This window comes from Osmia bicornis, chromosome 14 (assembly GCF_907164935.1).
Source record: "Osmia bicornis bicornis chromosome 14, iOsmBic2.1, whole genome shotgun sequence".
NCBI classification, from domain to species: Eukaryota; Metazoa; Arthropoda; class Insecta; order Hymenoptera; family Megachilidae; genus Osmia; species Osmia bicornis.
The window spans coordinates 3,511,163-3,533,592 of record NC_060229.1 but is presented as its reverse complement, the minus strand read 5'-3'; the positions used below and the strand labels follow the sequence as shown (position 1 = coordinate 3,533,592).

At 42.5% G+C, this 22,430-nt stretch overlaps 1 protein-coding gene across 9 annotated transcripts; it reads left to right on the top strand.

The window, feature by feature from the left end:
- Positions 1-1,017: 1,017 nt before the first annotated feature.
- Positions 1,018-22,341, top strand: LOC114878976 (voltage-dependent L-type calcium channel subunit beta-2). Of its 9 annotated transcripts, none has more exons than XM_029193394.2 (11): positions 1,018-1,397; positions 1,858-2,175; positions 8,297-8,413; positions 9,185-9,304; positions 9,412-9,622; positions 10,491-10,588; positions 11,087-11,223; positions 11,328-11,493; positions 11,554-11,923; positions 12,386-12,418; positions 15,623-22,341. In XM_029193394.2, the coding sequence occupies exons 2-11, from the start codon at positions 2,116-2,118 to the stop codon at positions 15,817-15,819; spliced, it is 1,509 nt and encodes a 502-aa protein (XP_029049227.1). In that variant the 5' UTR covers positions 1,018-1,397; positions 1,858-2,115; the 3' UTR covers positions 15,820-22,341. The 9 variants fall into 9 exon arrangements, with proteins under 9 accessions (XP_029049227.1, XP_029049226.1, XP_029049223.1 ...); XM_029193393.2 differs by having other exon boundaries at positions 1,801-2,175; XM_029193390.2 differs by having other exon boundaries at positions 1,616-2,175.
- The last annotated feature ends 89 nt before the right edge of the window (positions 22,342-22,430 follow it).

Here is a 22,430-nt window from a genome sequence, read left to right as displayed (position 1 = left end):
GCTGGGTCTAAATGAAATTCCTCGCATAGCGTCGCGACGCCAGAATACTTATGTTTTAACAGGCCGTAAGAATTTAAATTCGTGTCAGCATTTTTCTTAATCGTTCTAATTCCAACGAGTTTCTATATTCTCCAAGAGATACAGAACGTCATTTCAACCCCTTCCATTGATTCCACCCCTTTCCTCACCCTGTTACAACTAAACTTCTCACAAACTTATTGCACGATCTTGATATCTTTGCCTCAAACAAGTCGGGAAATTGAAACTTTTAGTCGAGGAAGACAAGTTGACCAAAGTTTTGAATGAAAAGTGAAATACCATCGGGCATCTGGATGGCTACGAGAAGGTTCGCAATGTAGGTTGAACTCATAAATTGATTCCATCGATCCTTCGATGCTCGAACATTATTAGAAACGACGCTGTCGAGATTATTTGCTTTGGCGTTGAGCTACCTGTTCAACAGCTTTGACAAATTTTAGTAGCTCGTTGATTCAACCTAGACACAACCCAGACCTACTTATCGATTACAGTGCCCATTTCTGACAAGATGTCTGACATCTTGATTTCGCGTTGTCCTTACACCATATCCCCTGGGGGTAATCTTCATACATGACTAATGAGTACAAGTGATCAAATTCAACTTTTACCCCCATGAATTCCCAAAATCCTTTTATGTCTCATTCAGTTATTAAAGATTCATCGAACTAACAGTCCTTTCGTTTTGTCAAATTTCATTTTGGAAAGTAGTAATAGTACACCGTTCAATTGATCATCGAGGATGAAAATCTCGACAAATCCCAATGAAAATCAGAGATGATACCAGTCTCCTCTATCGCTGATTCACGTACCCGCCAAAGAGTACATCTTCTTCCCGTGTTCCCTCGTTGAAAGAGGAAAATTACGACGAATCGAGCTCTCTCTCTGGCTGGCTGGCTGGCTGGCAGAGTTTTCGGTGTGGCGGCCACGGTTTTATTTATAGCGGAGGAGGTCGTGATGCGTTCCAAAAGCTACTCGTCGCACCAGTAGCACACGTACAAGCATACCGGCCTCGTCTCGTACCAGTTTCATCGGCGATCAGCGTCTGTCCGTCTCGAAGTTGAAGAGACAACGGACTATAAAGGGGACGTCAAACCTCCAGACCGTTCGCGAATCGATCGGAATCATCGATCGTCGATCGAAACCGTGAATCCTTCTCGATCTTCCGGCACGCGTGTTCGATTCGTTCCACCCGGTGTACACGTGTACCGTGTTCGTCTTCGGGAACCAAGTGCTTCGTGGACTCGATTTGCGTGAATTGGTGGCTCATTCCAGAGGGAAAAAGATCATTCGCCTACATAGTGTGTGTGTATACGTGTAGAGGTAGATGAATGAACCGGACGGGATGAATTGAATGAGTGGTAGGTTTCTTCGTGGAATCGGTGAATCTTCTTTTTTCTTATTGCAGACGATTCGAATTTTTGTACAGAGACATAGTGAATAAAAAAGGTATTGGTTTAATTAAGCATCATGAATGAAGGAAATTTTTATTGGCCTTAAAAAGCATTCGATGTGATTGTAACAATACTTTTTTGATTCATCATAGGTATCTGTAAGTTTACCTTTTTTGGTTACAAAGTCGTGGTTCAGAAGTCAAGGTTAAGGCTGATAGTTTATGCGTTCGGTATTGTATGCACCTTGAAGAAGCACGTCATCAGGTATCGTGTTTAACGTTCGGCATGGATCCAAAGATCGGACGTCGCACGACGGACATTAATAATCGTTAATTTTCACGGGACAATTACGCTGTTTCCTCTCTTCTAGTCGTTCATTATCAATCTCGTAATTTTTTTGCATCGATGCGATCGACACCGGAAACAGAGTCGCCGAGTGGGTGAAGTGAGAACAAACTGACAGCCGGCCCGTGATAAATGCGGTTTCGAACCAGGACTCGACGTGCCTCGTGCCGGAAGTCGATGGACTCGCGAAGCTGACGAAAGCTGATCCACGTAGGCGATCGTGTAAACGGTTTCATTCATCCGATCCTTCACACTGCTGGTGATTTTCACGAGATAGAACACGGTTCACACGAGCAATCGCCATTTCTGCGAGCTCTTTTGTACTCGTGTACCCTGAGGAATGGCGCATCTTCGACGACCGGTCAGGAGGGAGCATTACAAGCCCTTTGGCAGAAGGAAGGTAAACGAAAGAAGACTAACAGATGGCTCCATTTTTTTTCTACTAACGCTATTGAATTTAATGCGATAGAAACGGAATGATGAAGAGTTATATAGTAATAATTTGAAAAAGTTCAGCGGTAATAGAAGAATATAATAAGATTATTTTCTTTCGAGTGCCTTGTGTAATCGGTCTATTCTTGAAATTGTACTTTAAATGACAGGATGCTCTGATGCTGCGTTTATACTGAAATAGCTGCGACGTCCTTCGGTGCCCGAGTGTCCTCTTGGTCGCCAAGTTTGCCAGATCAGCCTTTTGTAATGTGTATTTCGTATCGTTTGCAAATTGAACATAGTTTCTTTCAACTTTCAGAAGCAAACACCCCTTGTTTCTATAAGAAGACTCCTAATCGACGAACGAACCTTGATTCTATATCGATTCCGTAAAAAGTGGGTCTCGAAAAAATCATTCAATTATTCACAATTGTCCCCCGATACGAAAAGAAAAAGGCTTCCATTCCCGATTGGTATAACCCGACGAACTCATTGGCTAAACATTCGATTCATCCGAATGACACAGTTTCGGTCTCGGAAACCTTTGACCGCAGCGACGACGTTGAAGACGCCTCGTGGTTTCACGATTCGACGATCGTCGTCTCACACAGAGGCACACCTACGTGTGTAGGTAGAGGTTGATAGGACACGTTGCCTTCAGGGTGCACTGGCCTGGCGTTGTCGTGTGGGTCGCAACGGGTGGCGAAGATCGGGACGGCAGAGAGGGGTAGCGGATCGATATAGTTACGGGGGTGTCGTCCGGCTTCCTCGGTGGCGCCACAGAGCGGGTGAGTCGGCAAACCCTTAGGCCGATGTATCAACTAACCCAGGAACGCGAATCGCGTTCGTGGGGACGTGGAGAACGTAGTGTCAGTACGCGGAGAAACCTCGTCCCATCGTGGTTCGCTCGTGTCCACCTACAATTGTGTGCCTCTCGAAAGGTATTATCGAGAAATCGCACTGTGCTTCCGGTTCACGGAGGCCGAAAACAACACGCGTCCAGCCGGCAGCCTGGTGATACACGCACGCGACCGTGGCAAATTTTCGACGTTTCCAAGCTGTTGATATTTGTTTTTCTCGTTTGTTTCCGCGCGAGACGATCGAACGCAGGTACAGGCTGATTAAAATAACGAAGGTGTCATTTTAGTCGCGAAGGATGCAGATGAACGCAGGCAGAGAATCTCTTGGATAAATGTTGATAACGACGTCGTGGCGGGCCGAGTCGATCGAATGAACATGAACTCGCCACTCCACGATGTCGTTGACCCGCTTACGAGCGTCCTCCGCTTTCATAGCCTCTCTGTCGCGAGTTTTCGTAGGTTTCCTGTGGATTTCTCGTGTTCGCGAACGACTCGAGTGGAACGTGCTCCTCTCCTGTGAAGTGGTGAAACGCCTACAGTGAGACGTCTATTCTTCTTCTTCTTCTTCTTCTTTCTCCATCTGGTTTTGTTCTTCTTTCTTCCTCCAATTTTTTTGTTGGTGCTTACCGTAGTCGCTCTCCGGGCAAATTACGTCGCGGTAGTGTCCGGAAGGAAGACAAAAAGGACGTTTTCCCTTGGATAAGAAGAGCCTATTATTCTTCACAGGACACTGCCATTATCCTTAACAAAAGCTTGCTTTTCCTTCTTCGACGCGTCTCTTCGTACCTTTCAGCATTTACCGGATGTGTTATCCACCGGTTGGATAATTGCTTCTTCGAATTATCCTTCGCTGTTTACAAAAGGATAACCCCCGAGGATGGTACACGATCTCAACGAGGTCAACCGAATCGATTCCACTTCGTCGCGTTGCCGATAATTCCGGAGCATTTATGTTTTCCATGAATTTCTGCTAGGAAGTATGCGGTTTATGGAAGCAGTACGCGCTAATTAATTATCCAGTTAGCGAACAATCGAGGGAGTTGCGTGACGTTCCACTCGTGCGGCCTTTTCTGTAATATAATCCAGTTTCTATTTTCACGTTCCATTTGTCCCTGAAACATCGTAGCTACGCACATTCGACATGGCCATCAATTTTCATATCCAGCATCATCGGATGCCTCGGTTTTAATTAATACATTCGAGGCTGACGCTTCACACGTTCGGCAGGAATTTCATTATCCATAAATTTGCATAACTTCAGAAGTATTTATCGTGTAGAGCCATGCTTTTCATGATTGAAGCGGACATGATCATTTATTATCTGCTGAAAGTTCAGTTTCCTAGGACGAGCTTCTATCAAATTGAAATTGATCCCAGACCGAAGTAAAGCAATAACCTGGACCTCGCGATGGTTTCCAGGTTACGTGATCAAACTTCGCGACCGATCCACTGTGGCCGAGGTGTCGGGATCCTTTCTCTCGCGACAACACCATCCCCGTCGTTACTTTAATTACCACGGTGTAATTAACGAGCGAGCAGTCGTTAGGCGGACATAGCCTAGTCGCTTGCAACGAAGACGCTCTTAGGTAGCCTCGTTAAGATCCTCGTCCCCGAGAGCAATTATATCAGCATATTTCGTGACAGTAGTGGAACGGCCGCCAGTCTGGCACCGTGGGCAGAAATCCTTATCGAACGATCCGTCGTGGAAGGATCGACGCGCGAGGAATTTTCCTCTCCTTGCCATTCGACCGGCCGTTTATAGCGGGTGTTCGATAGCAAAGCTTTCCGATAAGCTATGAAATAATTCCAAAGACAACTCGACGCTGCCTGCGTTCATTCATCCCGCGTTTAAAGATCCCGAGGAATTTCAACGAAGAACCGTATTGCCAACAGTGTCCTCGAGAGCGGGCCGAGAGAGGACATCGATCAAAATCTCGAACGTCTCGCGGAGAGTATCTCGATGCTCGCGAAAATCGAAGCACCAGGTGGTCGAGGCGCGATGATCCTCGATAGCCGGGTGTAGATCGGGCACTGGTGTTTGGATGGCTTGCAAAAGGAAGCGAAAAAAGTCGTGGACGAGCGTGTGAGGGGAAGTGTTCGCTGCCCCATGGCCAGCATGGCGTAGCGACGCTACGTAGTCACCCCTTTTTTTCGAAACCCTTCGAACGAAGCTTGAAGAGTTCGAACGATGAAGCTGGCTGGCAAAGAGGAAGAAACCGAGACGCAATGCGGTAGCTCGTGCTCGGCGAGAGCTTAGCGGATCAACATCGAGCCTCGGAGCCGGCTAGGGTATCGAAACTGGGCCATACAAAGTTCGAGGGCCCGCCGGAAGTGGATCAAAGCCGCTCGAACAACAGCCCTGGCGACGACGGCGCTGCTTTCCGGCGATGATCGGATACAATCAACACAATTCGGGCTACAACAAGCTATTTACCCAGGTACAATGGTCGAGCAGAATCTTTTCAACCCCTCGTTTCGATTGATCAGCAGGGAAATCGATGAGGGACAATTTGTGAACTTGTTGGGTTTAACCCTTCTTCAATTTGTCAACTTTGCTTCCACAGATAGCTTCTTAGGAAAAGTGAAGAAGATCAGATAAATTTTCAAATAATTACTTGGTTCAAAATTGTATGAAGTCCCCACGGTTCTAATAATCCAAAAAAGGGTTAACTAACTACCTTTTTGGAAGATTGTTCTGCACTTTTAACAAAGTTGCTGGGTTTCATCGTTGAAACTACCAACGTTCTTCCAGGAGGGTATACTGGAAAGCTTCGAATATAAATTGCAAGAACTTAGAAATTTTTACTGAGTTGCTTGGGAACGTGAGTCTGATACTGTACATGTTGGCAAAGGGAGAATTGCAGAACAGGTTAATAAAGGAATTGCATAGAACGTTTCTCGTAGGGGTTGTTTCATAATAGACACATTGTTAGGATGTTGGGAATATTGGCGAGGGAGGAACGAAATTATGGAATTGATTAATGGTTCGAGCTGGAAATTCCTCGAAAGCTACCTGCTACAGATTTCTTACATAATTTGTTTCGTAACGTTTATAATTCTAGACAATTTTCTTCGTAGTATCGAAAAAGGACTTTGTATATTTTTAATTAAAATCTAAGAAATTGTTATTCTTCTATTTTCTAGGGTTTTTAATGTAACATGCTTCAGTATACTAGAGCATAATATTTGCATAAACATCCGTTGTCTAATAATACATGACAGGAAGTTAGTAGGGTGTACGCGAGGGCATAAAGGGTGTGAATGAATTGGCCTCCTTGTGCAAAGTAAATTAATTGCAAGGGAACTTGGCGGATGCAAAGTGTCTTCGTCTCTTTTCTCCGTTTATAAAGGGTCTTCTGTGGCGCGCGATGCGTCATAAAAGTTTTACATTAATCAGCCTGGCGTGAAATAAAAGCGGCCAGCCGTGCTATCGTTGCACAGTCTCGATCCTTTACGTTGCACTCTAAATCGATCTGGTTTACATTTTAAGCGTGAAACCGAGCGTTTCCCCTATGCCTCGTTACTCCTGCAGCTGCCGTTTTCATCCTCCTCGCATGCATTTTTATTATTATACAAGTCACTGTTTTCTTTTTTCGTTTATACTGCACCAATATTCCTGTCTTATTCTCCCTTCATCTGCAGCGGTAATTTTTAATAATTCACTGCGTTATTCCATTTTGTTTTTAAATATTAAAACAATATCGATCCGAAATTCGCTCTGAATAACAAGCTGAGCTCATAATAAGCGACCTAAGCTTCCCGTGTAAATTATAAATTTCAGTGATACAGAAGATGGTTTCTCAGAAATGATATTTTCTAAAATGTGAAATATGGGGTTTTGAAGTTTTTTAAAATTTCAATGGCCTGTTTCTGATGAATGGAAGATGATATCGTTGACCGACGTATACGAAAGATAGTTGAAAATGTTTGTTTAAAACCATCTTCGTCCTCGTGGTCCCCGGAGGGTTGAAGAAGGTCGTGGTAGCACGCATAAGGCGGGTTTACACAGTCACGCACGAGGAACAGGTAGAGGGACGATTAAGTAAAGGCCGTTGGCATGGCTACAACCCTCAATCGAATGAATTCATGCCCCCGAAAAAATTCCTACGTCGAGGGTGGAGGAGACGATCGTTTTGTAAACGAATCCAATTTATATTCTCTTTCTCCCATTTTCTCTGCGTGCGCGACATCCGAGATGGTCTCTTATCGAATGCAACACGATGGAATGCAAATCGAACGATCTGGCCAGCTGGATACGCGCCTTTGCATTTAATTAATTATCTAATTACAAGATGGCAAACTGTGACTTTGAAAACTTGGATCGATAAGTCGATGTCGTCGCGTCTTTTCTCACTTAATTACTCGTCTTAGGGGGAGTTCGAATTTTTAATTTATAGCACAATTAAATTTATTTTTATAGCGCGATAAGATTGCCAAGTAATCTGAAAGATTGCACGTCGGGGGTAATTAACGAGGGTTATTAACGATCGAGATAGTTGATTCAACCGGAAGTTGGTTAGACGATAGAGATCGTTTTTGATGTATTGTTGCCAAGAATGGCTACGTTATAGATCGTTTCTTCGACGTTTCACCGGATGTTCTACATGCTGACGCAAGGATCTATGTTGGGCGACGATATAGATAGAATCCAAATTTTTGTCTCAGATTCTTGATCCGACCAAAATAATATTAGTTTGTCCAATTGAGTGACAATTATTCTTAAGAAACTATTTCTATATCGCCCTGCATTCACGTAACATGATTGTTGAATCGCGAAAGTGAGTGGAAGTAGAATAAACCGCCACGTCTGACCAATTACGGACCTATTCCACTTGCTCGCGTATTCCCTTATTTTCCTTAGGAAATTCCACAATTTCTCCGCCAACAAAATTAATCTGAATGTTTCGACATCTAAATAAACTAATTATCATGTGAAAATTGCTATTGCATCTCTAAATTCTTTACATTGAACTATAGTTCTCCATGGTACCAAAAGGGTTCAATTATAAAGTGTAACAGATCGTGCCAATATTTTTTCAATTCTTTGCATAATTATGCACTAGCCCACAGAAATGATGAATATAAAACATCAAAGTGACTCATGGAACAGAAATCTTTATTCTCTCTGAAGAAGCGGATAGAGTCGCGTAAGGAGTTCGATAAAAATTCCGTGGTAATAATGTTGGTCGCTTCGGAGCGTAATTGAAAGGAGTTTGTTTTGTATTCCAGGGCTCGGCGGACTCAAACTACTCACAGCCGAGCTCGGATCTCTCGCTGGACGAGGAGAAAGAGAGCTTGCGTCGTGAGAAAGAGAGGCAGGCCCTCAATCAACTTGAAAAAGCCAGGGTAAGTCATTGATCTTTCGCATGTTCCACTTTCCTCACCTTTTTCCCACCCCCCCGTGAGAGCTTGTTTTTCCGTCGGCCTTTCGTAAATCGTTTCGTATTGATCGATAACTTCCGAACAAGAGCGTCATTGCTTTCGATGCGACAAGCGAGCCGAAGTCACAGCCTGGAACGAGAAGCGTGTCGATGAATAGACTAATGAAACCAATTAAACGTCCCGTGATTCCTTTGTTTTCCGTCGTGCAGATGCAGATTCATTATACAAGGCGCGATATTATTCACTTTAACCCCTGAAATATCAAAGGGTGCGGAGCACCTTGCGTTAAATTTAAGGGTTGAAAGGCGCGACTGAAGAAAATGATAAAAAATCCTTACGAACGTCCTCCAGGATACTCGAACGATCGCTGGAATTACCTTCGACCAGACAATAAATGAATATTGATTATCTTAGCCACGACCTTCGAAGGGTAGAGCATCGTAATAAACACGAACGAACCCCTATCGATGTAGCACGCTTTTATTTCTTGTCAGCGGCGAGCTGTCACGTGAGCGGCGTTCACAATATACCAATCATCCGTGATCTAATCGGCTTTTGTTTTATGCTTAAGTTACAATTGCACAATTATTTGTTACGGACTAAGGGACCGTACGAATTGACCCGATAGAAAAATCAATATAACTGACAATGAAACGGGCTTTTAAAAAAATACTTGCAAAAGTTATTTGTAATTATAGGAACCTTGTTAACGATGAGCCTTTGTTAATTATCTAGACGAAACCGGTAGCGTTTGCAGTGCGGACCAATGTGAGCTATGACGGATCCGTCGACGACGATTCGCCGGTTCATGGCTCGGCTGTCAGCTTCGACGTTCGTGATTTTCTGCACATCAAGGTAAATTTATTCGAATCTTGAAGTCTGAATAAATTATAATCCAGACCTATGCGATGCGTTTTCATTGTTATAATTAACGCGTTAATTTTTTCCGGGCTACTCTTCAGGAGAAGTACGATAACAATTGGTGGATAGGTAGGCTGGTGAAAGAGAACTCGGACGTCGGTTTCATCCCTTCACCGGTGAAGTTGGAAGCCCTTAGGCAGCAGGCGAGCGCTGCACGTGGCACGAAGGGTCTCTATTCGGCTCGTGGAGGGTCTTCAGGGAACCTTGGCGAGAGTGGTATGCCCTCACGTGGTTCCACACCACCTACACCAGGTATCCTAGCACGTCCTTCTTTCTTTCCGACCCGAATACCACGGTGTACCTACTTGTTCGGGAATTCTCTCATCTCGACCGATCGATGACAAGAGTCCGACCGAGAAAACAGACGGAGGGATTGTATCCACGGCCAGTCGTATAAAAAAACCGAGACAGACAGAGAAAGAGAGAAAAAAAAACAATGAACACTTTCGCTTACTGCCATAAGTATCTGAACAACTCAAACACCGTAGCTTTCGTTCTATATCGCAAGCATTTCACGCGAACTTTTCTTTTTTCTACCCCCTTTTTCATCCCCTTTTTTTAGTTGCGACGTGAATCGTCGGTAGCGATGGTCAAGTTAGCGAGTTAGAATTATAGAGGGTATTTTAGTAATCGTCGCGTGGATCATTGAGAATGTTTTCTTCAAAAAAATTTATTGTTTATATGTTTGAAAACTTTCTGAATGACTTACGCGCACGAATAAGATCGTCCGCTTGATACTAGTGGTAATTTTTGTTCGCTTTTCGATCAGAACCTTCACTAGTCGACATACAAACACGTCTACACATAATGTGCACAAATACACACGATACTCGTCTATTCGCTGTAAATGAACTTTTAATATTAGGTTGTTGCATATCAAATGACCGGATCTCTTTTCTTTTTTTTAAAGTTGAAAATTGTACAAATAAATTTCATATGTAACAATCTAATAGCTTCCACGTATCTTCAAGACCAATGCATCGAATTAGTACCCTAGATTCTTAGATTGCATTCAAGCTTCTCATTTAGTTTCCTTGAGAGAAAGAGGGACACTTATCGATGCACAGGAGATGGCAATGATTTATCCCACGAGTTAATTGAAATGATATTTCATTGACAGGTGACGATAGCGACAGTGTGGGAAACGTACGTGGCGGTAAGGCAACGCTGACCACACCACCTGCCAAGGAGAAACGGAAGAACTTCTTCAAGAAGCCGGTAAACGATCATCAACCTAACCATCTCGATTCCTTTTTTATATTTTCTTGCGATTCGTGCCTGGATGTTCTCTTTGAATCGAATCGAGAACAGCCAGAGGTATGCGGGAAGTCTCGTCCGTTTTGTTTAAAGGCTGGTCGAAACCGTTTGTATATTCGATACACGATGCTTTACGATCCGCGTACCGATCGTCAGACGAGATTAACATTTTTCATGGATTTGGCAAAGATTCGGCGTGTGCGATAAAGCCGGTGACGTGGACGAGGCTTTCGTGTCTAAATTTATCAGTCGGTGCTAGAAAATATCGTGGGCCACGCGAGGACTAGCAGATTTATTTCTGTGAGTATGCGACTCTCTGTGCGCGATATGCGTTAGATCTCTTCTTCCCTGTGCACCGTCGTACGTTTGTAAACTTTCTGAATCAAAGAGAACGAGTTTGTGGAATAATTTCGAACAATTGTCGATTGATAAAGATCAACTTTGTTCGTGGGTTTCCAGGAAACGACTACACCGTATGACGTGGTACCTTCCATGAGGCCTGTGGTCCTGGTGGGTCCTTCGTTGAAGGGTTATCAGGTGACGGATATGATGCAGAAGGCTTTGTTTGATTTTCTGAAGCATCGGTTTGCTGGCAGGTCGGTTCATTCATCAATTTATTATTTCTTCGTAACACGTATCAAGGTCCTAGATATCAACATGGACCTCGTCCAAGAAGATAAATAAATTCCTTTGTTTCCAGAATAATTATCACTAGGGTAATGGCAGACATTTCGCTAGCGAAGAGATCATTGCTAAATAATCCAACTAAAAGAGCGATCATGGAACGATCGACCAGTAGGAGCAGCTGTCTGGCGGAGGTTCAAGCTGAGATTGAAAGGATTTTCGAGCTGGCTAGAACCTTACAGGTAATTAAACAGTCGTCATCCATTAAATCCATTCTTCCACGCCCTCTTTGTCTCTTCCAGCTGGTGGTTCTCGATTGTGACACCATTAATCATCCGTCGCAGTTGGCGAAGACCAGTCTAGCACCAACGATCGTTTACCTGAAGATCTCGTCGCCGAAAGTGCTGCAGAGGTTGATCAAAACGCGTGGCAAGTCTCAGATCAGACACCTGAACGTACAAATGGTAGCAGCGGAGAAGTTGGCCCAGTGTCCGCCGGAGATGTTCGACGTGATCCTGGACGAGAATCAATTGGAGGAAGCTTGCGAACACGTGGCCGAGTACCTGGAAGCATACTGGAGGGCCACGCATCCTCCTGTGATCGCGTCCGTGCCACGGCCCATTCCTGCACCCGACGTACCGGTGGATGCGTTGACACCTCGCGTCACATCAGGTATCCCGTTCATTCCGACACCGTGAGATCATGGCCGTACGAATTCATCGAGGTTCGCTACGTAGTTGTGTAAATGGTTTCGAAGTACAAATATTCTACGTGATTTTCATTATCGCGGAGAATGGAGTCGCTGATGGGATCACGCCGGTCTGGATGGGTGACCTGGTTAGGGGGCCTTCAGGGTAGAGTATTTGTATTTAGAAAAGTTCCATCGGACGATGCTGGTTTCTCGTTCGACATCCGTGAACTAGAGATTACGAATTCGCGATTCGAACAGGAAAATCAAGCACATCATTCAACGGATCGATGATCATTGATTTTTCATCTATCACGATTATCCTCTTATAGACTCCATACGATCCTCTCTTCTCCGGTCATGACGCTGGGTCGAGATTTCTAATTCATTTGAAATTCTTTAACAAGTTCCAATTTTCGTCGACTAACAAGTTCTTGCCTCTTTAGGTAGCCGTCACGAGAGTTACCACGAGCCAAGAGGTAACTCAAACCTACTCCTCGAGCAATATCCTTTTCTTAATTTTTCAGATTAAGTAATAATAAATCATGTAACAAATGTCCTTCTCCTACTTAACCGTCGCGCAGTGTTCCGTTACTTGCTTGTAGAAAGAGGGAATAAAAGATTCTGTAATTTACTCTTTCGAATACCTTCTGTCTTATGGAGACATTTCTGGTGAATACTGGCGACATTCGAAGCTAGTAATGAAACACGTCTATAGTAACTGATATCATTTAGCTGCACGTAGCCGTTGCATGGACTCGTGTTAGAATGTAGAGCTATTCTTATCGGGAAAGACTGCTAGTGATTGTACAACCTATACTCAGCCTTGTAAATTATTACGATACGTTCGATATCAGCTGCACGCCTTTCTTTATATGCACATTAAATCGTTTGAACGACGCAGGAAATACATATCATCTATTTCTTCTTCTTGTAAATACTCTGCTCTACTTTTGTGCGATTTCGATCGGTGCTGTTCAGACAGAGCTGTAGAATCTCGTTTATTTTTATATTAAATTCGCGTACGTGTCGTAAGAACAGCTCCGATTTAAAATTGTCCTGTCGGTGATAAAATATATCTATAATTTCAGCCAAGTGTCATTTCTAATGGAATCGTTTGAAAATGAAAACGTTTCGAATTAGAATGCTTTTATCTTGCTTTTAAATAAAGTTCCTCCAAGACACTTATCTGAATTTTACCATCATCATATTTCACTCACCGACAGCGCAAACTACGTATACTTCCGCGTTCTATGCATGATCCGATAGATTGAAACTAGCAGTCTTTAAGTTATTCGAGAGATACGATCGAGAATTACACGTACGTTTATCGTGATGGACGATTGATCGATGAGAAAGCACGACACCTTTACATTGAATTTCTTTTCAGCGACAATGTATGGATCGGCAAACTTGTATCAACCGCAGCAAGACAATGGCGCGCTTGCTCTCGTTAGTTTCAACCACGTGTTCATCTTGTTTTTTCTTTGTTCATCGATTCCTTATCCTGCACTCCGTCCGACATGAACAGACCATACGATTTTTATGCGTTCATTTCATCTCTATGATCGTTTATCACATCTCTAGCTGCAGCTTACCTCGTGCACGCTGCGCTCTCGATTACCTTGACACGAGTGGATTTCATTGTTCGTATTCGAAATTGTTCAAATTTTAATGACCCTAATAGGAAGCCCTAATATTCATTGGCATCGACTAATGATGCTAATTCTATTAATTTAAAATTAGGTTACACGAGATCCACTTGTGTCCTCGTGCTACGCAAAACTAACACCACCCCAGCTACAGCCTTAAAAAGATCCTAGAACGTGATATCAATTCCATGAAAATCCTTTTTCGTTTCACTCAAGATTCCATGCTTTGCATTCATTTCGCAATGTTCTCAACGAGACGGAGACCTCGTAAAAATCACGAAAAATTACATAAACCGAAAAAAAAAAAAAAAAGAATCAAAGTAACAGTATCGGTAGGCCAGGTTCACGCACAATTGGCAATCAGCTCTGACTCCGATGTTCTCTTTGTTTACGTGTAAAAGCCGTGGAGGCGGTGGCTGCCACGGGAGTCATCCGAAAACAGGGCCAGTTCACCTTAGGTCGGGGTGACGAGAACAAGCCCAAAGAGTCGAGCTAAGCAAAATGCTCTCACGTACAACGAGGGTCGGCCTTGAAAATAAACGACCGACCTCTTCCACACTTCTTCCTCATCATGGATGAGATTTAACCGGGCTAGACCGACCGATGAATTGTGCAACTCGTCCTCCCCGACCAACTCTTTAATACGGGGATACGATTGAGAGAATTAGAGACTGTGTGTAATAGGGAAACATCCTTTATGAGGTCGCGTTGTAAGTACAGACGGGTTTGGTGCATGGGCCCGGTGAACGGGACCTACCTGTTTCTCTTGCCCAAAGAGAAGGATTTATGATTTATTATATATTATCACTTTTGTTCGTCACAATACCCATGATGTTCTTCCTCGTTTTATCTGTTTCTATTTTCTTTTTATTATTTTTTCTTTTGTTGACTCCATATATCAGGACCGTTTTCCTTTCGTTCAACTCTAATTTCGTTATTAACCCCTTAATCCTTATTATTAATGAGTCGATTAATTTTTTCAAATCGATGATTCTCGAAGGATAGATCATTGAAATAAATATAACTTAAATTTAAAATTTAGATAAAATATTTCTGAGCGTTAAGGGGTTAAGATTTTGATTTTCTTGACTTTGGTTCCTTTTACGTAAATCTTTTTTTTATTGTCTGTCTCGCAAGCCCTTCACCAACCCTTCTCAATATAGAATAGGATGATAGAGTAGTTTAACGTGTTAGAGGCATTAACGAGAGAAGTTGTCGATGTTAATTGGACCTCGTTCGCGGGTTTCCTTCGAACAGGATCTTCGAAATCCTTCTTTTGGGACATTGGCTTGTTTTTGTGCCCCTCTTCCCACCTTTTTCTAACGCGACATTCTCGTATCGCGGTTGTTTCTTTTCTTTTTTTATTCGCCCGCGAAAGGAACGAGTTCACGAAGGAGGGACTCGACGACCAAGTTTTCAGACTTTCCTCGATTCCTTGCGCTCCCACGCAAGGATCCAGCTCGAACGTCGGAGTCTTTGCAGCGTGTTATTTTACCTTGTCGATATTTTTTTTTTATTTTGCCTTTTTTTCCGGTCTTTTTGCATAGCTAGCCCTGCATGCACTGACTGTTAGTAGTGTGAGGTGTTTTCAGTTTTCTTAGATGTGACACGTAGTAGGTGGATTGAATTGGTTCCTCACCGTTTGACAGTGACCATTAACTGTAATCGAAGTAACATTTTATCTGATAATATAGTTTTTGGAGTGGAAATAGTGAGACTTGTCGGGTCTCAAGTTCGACGTAATGATATTTAATTAATTAAAATACTTTGGTACTAGCTACGTCAAGCTTGAGAAATTAAAATTCAAAAGGATCTATGATTGACAAACTTTTCTTTTTACAAGAAAACTTATGATGTACAAGCAAAAAAGTTACCCTTTCGAATTTTATTATAATCAACCCCGAATTACTGTAACCCAAACTTACCATTTGTTTCAAAATAAATTCCTAATCGGTATCGTAGGGTTACAGTAATTCAAGCAAAGTCAATGAAAGATCAAGTTCACGAAATGACAAGTCTGTTGAAATTCAGGATCGGGCTCGTACAGCGGCGGACACGTGAGCGAGGGAACGAGAAGATCGAGGTTGGAGAGGATGGATCGTGATCGTGGTGATCGTGGTGAACACGATTATGGGACCGAGGAGGAATCGTACGTTGGTGGCGTCGATTACGGCAGTGCATCGAGGCGTCGCCAGCAGCAAGACCCGCGCGCATTAAATGCCATTTAGGAGCTGGGGCCCCGGGGCCTGTCGCTACTGCGCTGTCCCCACCTGCGCACCACTGCTCTTTAGTGGGGTCGCCACCTGGTACGCTACTGAAAAACGTACGAAGTGCTTATAAAAATGCTACCTTAGCGAAAATTTGTCGCTCTGGTCTGTCAGTGGGGTTTCTTTCCTGTCCGCTATCCGTATGAACGTTTATTTTCCGATTACGCTAGCCGAGTAAAATGATACACGCTTCGAGAAATATGCTGCCACCAGCCTCCACGGAATTCTGTTTCCTTTTTATTCCTTTCGCCGCCCAAAATATATTGGCTGATACCCAGTCTTCGGTAAATTAAATCGATTGATTTCGTACGATCTATGGTGGAACGTACATGCACGACAAGAATAACGTAGAATCTTCTTACAACGTTGTCCCCTTCTGTTCGTTTACAGAGTTTCAATTATCGAATTCGCTGTATTAGAATGAAAGAATGCGAGAAAATGAGAGAAAGAGGAGAGTGATCGATTAGCCAGCGAAAACTTTCACGAGCATTATTTCCAACAGGAATTCCGCAAACGATGGGCGGGGTTGAAACAAATTATCGAAATGTCCTAATCGATGCGGTACGCACAGGATAAATCCCCCATTCGCGGAACCAGCTCAACGAGATGAGTATAATTACGTGAACAAATCAAAGAAACATACGTTCATGAGAATGATAGTGTATCGAGAGAGAAAGGGTGAGAGGGTAAGAAAGAAAGAAATGAAAGAGGGATAAAAAGAGCCCTGGGGCCTTAATTTTTGCGCTCACTCCTCCCGGGCCCCTATACCCACCCCCACGAGAAGCAAATCGAGCTTCGTGATTGCGAATAATTATCTATGAGAGCTTCGTGAATCGGCATCGGGTATTCAAAGGCACGAGATCTTCGCTCGAAAGTTAGATAGACGATCGTTCTGGTAAACGAAGAAATACGAGGGAAGAAAAACTATACGGGAAAATTTCGATACGAATTTTTGCGTAGTATTCTTTCAATTCGGCCACGAGAACAATGATAGTCGCTTCGACATAGAGGAAAATCATTAAAGAAAATAAGAAACGAAGAAAGTCACTCTAGTCGAATATGTTTAGTATCGATCGCATGGTAAATTCTATATTAGGAATTTTCGTATATAAACGAATTTTCAACGATTACGAAATCGGTGCAAGACGAATTATACGCGCGTGGCGATGGGTTGGGATCAGATCATCCTGATAAATATAATCGAACAGTTGAAAGTTTTCGACTATCGAAGCGCGTTGACGATCGCCGCGCTAGGCTGACGTGTTTATACGTTTTATTAGAGTCTATTACGTGGAACAGGATATACACAGGTACATACGAACACGAAAAGGACATGCACACATACACATATGTACATTATTGGTCAAAAAAGTATGGGACCATTTGCAGTGAATATCTTTAACCATTTCGCTATTAAAATGATTAAAAACACTTGTAGTAACAGATATATCTATCTTTTTTGCTCGATACTCAAATCTTCTGAAATTTGTAATTTTTCAATTAAAATGGTTCCATACCTTCGGCCATCGGTGTATATACACAGGACAACACGGTAACACTTTGAACACTACTTTGTGTATATAGTATACATACATAAATAATAATATATAAATATGAATATATTGTATACGCGGTGAACACTTCCATCTCTGTCGCTCGACAAAAATGAATCTCGATCGAGGCAAAGCGAGAGAAAAGTAGAGTGAGAGAGAGACAGAGTGAAAGGGTGGGAGAGAAAGAGAAAGAATGAAGATGATACTATACCATAGATAACGAATCCAATAGTTATACTGTGTACATATTGTAAGAAGCCTTTAAAAGAACGAGTCCTTTTCGTTTCGATTGCCGTGAACTCAGTGTTGTCAGGCTGCATCGTGGATCACTTTGTACACTAAAGCAGATTTTCATTGTTATCGACACATTTTTCAGTCCTCGTTGTTATCAATCTCTACGCTTTTGATGCACTACGATTCTCCTGCAACCACAAGATATTTACCGAATAATTGATACAGACATACATACGCGTACACTTACACAGATTGCATGGATCCAATCGTGACAACCGATAACACCGATGGAGTTCTGATAGCTCACGTGTTTGTTGGTCTTTAACCTTTTCGATGCTAAATATTTCTGATATAAAATTTCTTTGCACAGGTTTCAATTTTGTTATCATTTAAAAATTGACAAATTTTCATCAACTCAGCCACTGGACAATGCAACAGACTTGTTAAAATTCATAGCACCGAAAGGGTTAATGGCACGTCATTTCTTGAACAAAACGAACAAATCTCGGGCACGTTATTCTTGAAAAGAGTCTAATGAATTTTGAACAATTCAAACAGCGACGTGCGTCGTTTAGATTAGAGAGATAGGAACGAGGCGTTCCATTCCGAAGGATTATGTTCGAATAGTGTGCTTTCGCGACACGAATTTTACGCGTGTTATTGCTGTGTGAATTTTAATCAAGCTCTTTTATCGTTTCAAAGCTATTTTATGCACCATTATCGACCGATCGCTGGCACCGTTTGTTCTAAAAAGGATCGACGACTCGAATCGATCATTTTTTATTTCACAAAACTCGATCGTGGATCGCCTCCTTCTTTGGACGTTATTCCGTTTGTTGTTCTTTCGAATTGTCGCGAAGGAGGCGTGTTTTCGTCAGCGATCTGGTCTCGTTCGATTGAGAATAATTGAAAGTGTTTCGATATTTCTCGTTAAGACTCGTTGTTTATTCGCCAGCAAGTGATTGGCGCGGGAAGATTATATTAGGCAGGTGTTCGCGCGCGTAACAGATGGGATGTTTTTTATTTTCATCGCGCGTTAAACACCGTTCATTAAAATTAACCGGCGCCTCAAGGGATCATCCGATGGATGTTTACGAAGGAAACATTCCTCGGCTAAGAATCTTAACGGCGCCTTAACGATTAGATAGATGTTCGTGCGAAGATCAGCCTTCGATAAGTTTCTAAATCTTCGCTTGCTACGCTGTTAAACGAATTTCAACGGCGCCGCGTGCCGCTCTTGATTTCGCTTATCGACGTTGAAAGTTTTACTCTTTTAGGCAAAGAGAATTTTTTTGTAAAGATACAATTGTAAGAATGCGAAGCATCGTATGCAAGGAACGATTGCGTCGTTCGGTATTCGCCGAGTAAAAAGAATTACGTTCGAGCGTAAAATTGCTCGATTATTGTAAAATCATTTCGCAGCCGACGTTTGTAAATACTAGGTGAAATATATATTTGCAAGGCACGATCATTGGTGACGTATCGACTGGATGATACTCACGCTTCCACTTGTGTACAGGCGCGTTTGCCTTTTCGCATTCGACGTTCGATCGAACACGAATGCTCCGTAGTAGCAACAATTTCTTTCATACTTTGATTCTTCATGCCTGATAGAAGATATTCATTCGTGGAACAGCACGGGATTATGCAATTCCGCGATTATTTTAACAATTTTCCGTTTCGTTCCTGGAGAGTAACTATGCATAACGTTGTGACGCGTAGATCGATTGATTTCGAAATCATTAGTCATGTAGGCGCAACCGACGTAATTAAAGCGATCGATAGAGGAAACGTACGACTACGTCGAGCTGACGGGGTCGTTAGAATTATTGGAAATTTTTTATAATATTTTGTAAAGAGTCTCAATAGGCAGCGATAGAAACCCACATCACGCAGACCTGGAACGAACATGTTTAGGATGTGTTACAGTGACACAAGTACAACATAACACAACATAAAAGATCGTACGCGAACCGCGATTATTCCGTAGAGTACGATTTACGTAGCTACTTTAAAACGGAACGAGCGAGCATTCCGTCGCGTCGGCTTGTACGGATTTCAGTTTAGAAGTTTAGCAGCTTCCGGTCCGTTCTTTCTTTCGGTGTATCGTCGAGAATAGCGTTCGAGAATCTGTAAACGTCCACTAGCTCGCTAAATTAACGTCAGACGAAAGAGATAAGGAATCGAGTAGTAGATTAATCGCGAACAATTCGGATTTACTTATAAATCTCTTCGTAGTTGTCTCTTCGTAAACGAATTTATAGTTACCGCTCACGCGTGACGCTCGTTCGATGCGTAGAAGATGAACACACACCTATCTAGAGAAGAAAAGAAATCTCCACCTGTCCCCCTCAAAAAAGCAAAAACGAAAAAAATTCAAAAAAAAAAGAAAATCAACACAGAAATAGTAAAAATCGAACGGATACGTGATAACGGGAACGCTGAAAGTTCAATCGGGAACACTAATCGAAAAGACTAAAAATGTTTAAGAAAAAAAAAAATACTGTTTGGAAAAAGCGAGAGAGGGAAGACTGGAAGCGAGGGCGAACCTTTCAGGGTGCAAATGAGCGTACAATTCGTTGAAACTGGGCGCGAATTGATTCTTTAATTACGTGGGAGTGAAGTTTATCCGCGTTGGTTGCACGTGAACGTTGTTAATTAAAAAAGAAGTCTGCTTTATCGGCGTCGTGAAACGATTTTCGACGTCATCCACGAACGCAACCCTAATATGATGGTTGGAAGGTCCAATGAAAAAAAAAAAAAAAAAAAAAAAGAAATATGAGAACGATGCATCGACGAAGGGAGGAACGACTTTTCTTTGTTTTGTTAATCGACGAAAGTGTGTTTCGTGTTCTGAACAACCCTTGGTCGATGATCATTGTGTCTCGATATGCTTAGAGATATCGCGAAACGCCTGTCCCTGTAAACGAGCCTTAAGGCTTTCGCAACAAATATTGTTGGCCGTGGTTACGCTATGATTTCGAAAATGTATCCGTGTACAGAGAGAAGCGAACAGAGAGACGCGGTGATGAATTCGCGTGGACGCCATTCTCGGTTTGACTCGATGATCGTGACTTTTGCCTCTTCATTCTTTCAACGCTTTTTGAAACGGAAAATGTTTGACGGGTTTCTGTCGGTTCCCTGCTGCTTTCTGTCCGTTATCCGACCATTCGAACGCTTCAGTAGAAAGTACACGAAATAGAACAGGACAGACGAAGCATGAGAATAATTATCAATGATCACTCTAGAAAATTAGATTAGAACGAACGTAGAGGCATTTAGAGATGATCGCATGCAGTCTAAAGGATATTATAAACACGATCGACAAATCGTCACTGCTATTTTGTCACGCCGTCCCAAATACGATCGTCGATTCGAATCAAACCGGCGTCGCTCCGAGGACGAAGTCCTGTCGCCTGTGTACGTGAATTTCCAAAAAAAAAAGTGTTCAAATTTTACGTGCTTTCTTACGAGGAGGTAGTTCGCAGCTACCCCACGTGCGCGACACGAGTGTCTATGTACAATTTTCTTTTTCCTTCTTTTGGAAGAAACGCGGGCGCTCACCCACGTCCTCGGTCATTTTTCTTTTGCGGCTGGTTCGTTGGATCAAAGGTTTTTTCCTGTGTATATTGTCTATTATTCCCTCGTGCGATTGGTCTTGGTTGCGGTGAGAGAGTGAGAGATTTAATGATTCGTTTTATTTCATTGTTGTTTGCACCAAAATCGTGTGCAAGAAGAAGAGAGAGAGAGGAAGAGTGGAACAGAACAATTGTGTTGGTCGTTTTGGTATTAATCGAATTCAGGATTTGTCTAATTATATCTGGTTTAATGAACCGAAGAAGAAAGATGTACGAGAGTGTGTGTGTGTGTCTGTGTGAGTGAATGTTATTGCAAGGGAAAGAGAGAAACGGATGTGAGAGAGACGAGGATTTTGCGGTTTAATGTGCGAGAGATGCGGTTATTCGGAGACGGAATTGAGGCGATTAATTATCGAGATGTTGTAAATTGTTCTATAGCAAAAATGAAAAGTGCTACGGCCGTGGCAGCACGCCTTTTCAGATATCCTCGACGATCGATCACTTTTCGATCTTTGATTAATTGAAAATCAATTGGAAGGATCTTCGAATGGTAGGAAAATTCGATTGCTTTCATTCGATTAATTAATTTCGTTGATGATTCTCGAGAGGCGTGATGCTCTGATCGTTTCGATGTTGATATGTCAATGCTGTGATGTTATCCTCTGAAACTTCAAACGAAAAAAAAAAGTATATTTCCCCTCCCCATCCGCCCCTTTCGACACGCCCCGTCCCAACAATTTTTCCAAAATAAAAAAGTGTCCCGCAAGACGAATCCTTTTCTCCTTTGGAAAATGAATATTTCTATTATTGTAACACTCCGCATAGCCCTTAAAAAATAGCTAGATTCTAATCGTATTTAATGTAAAGTTTATTATTGTTACATCTCAGTGATTCTCTCCTCTATCAGTGATATCACGGAGAGAGAGCGGACGTACAAGTCGAGGACGTTCGCGCGGTTATTGGGGGAGAGAGAGAAATTATTTGTAGAGGTGGTTGAAAGTAAATCGATCGATGATCGATCGATCGTAACGCTCGTTTCTCTCCGATACGTCACTGGTAACCAAAATTCCTACATTTGTCGCATTTGTAAATAAAATTTTTATCATCACACGATGCAATTGCGGCTTTTTCAATATTTTTATCTTTTCTCTGATTAATAATCCAATATCGCTCGACGCTGATTAAGGGTGAAAAGAATTCAATCCAC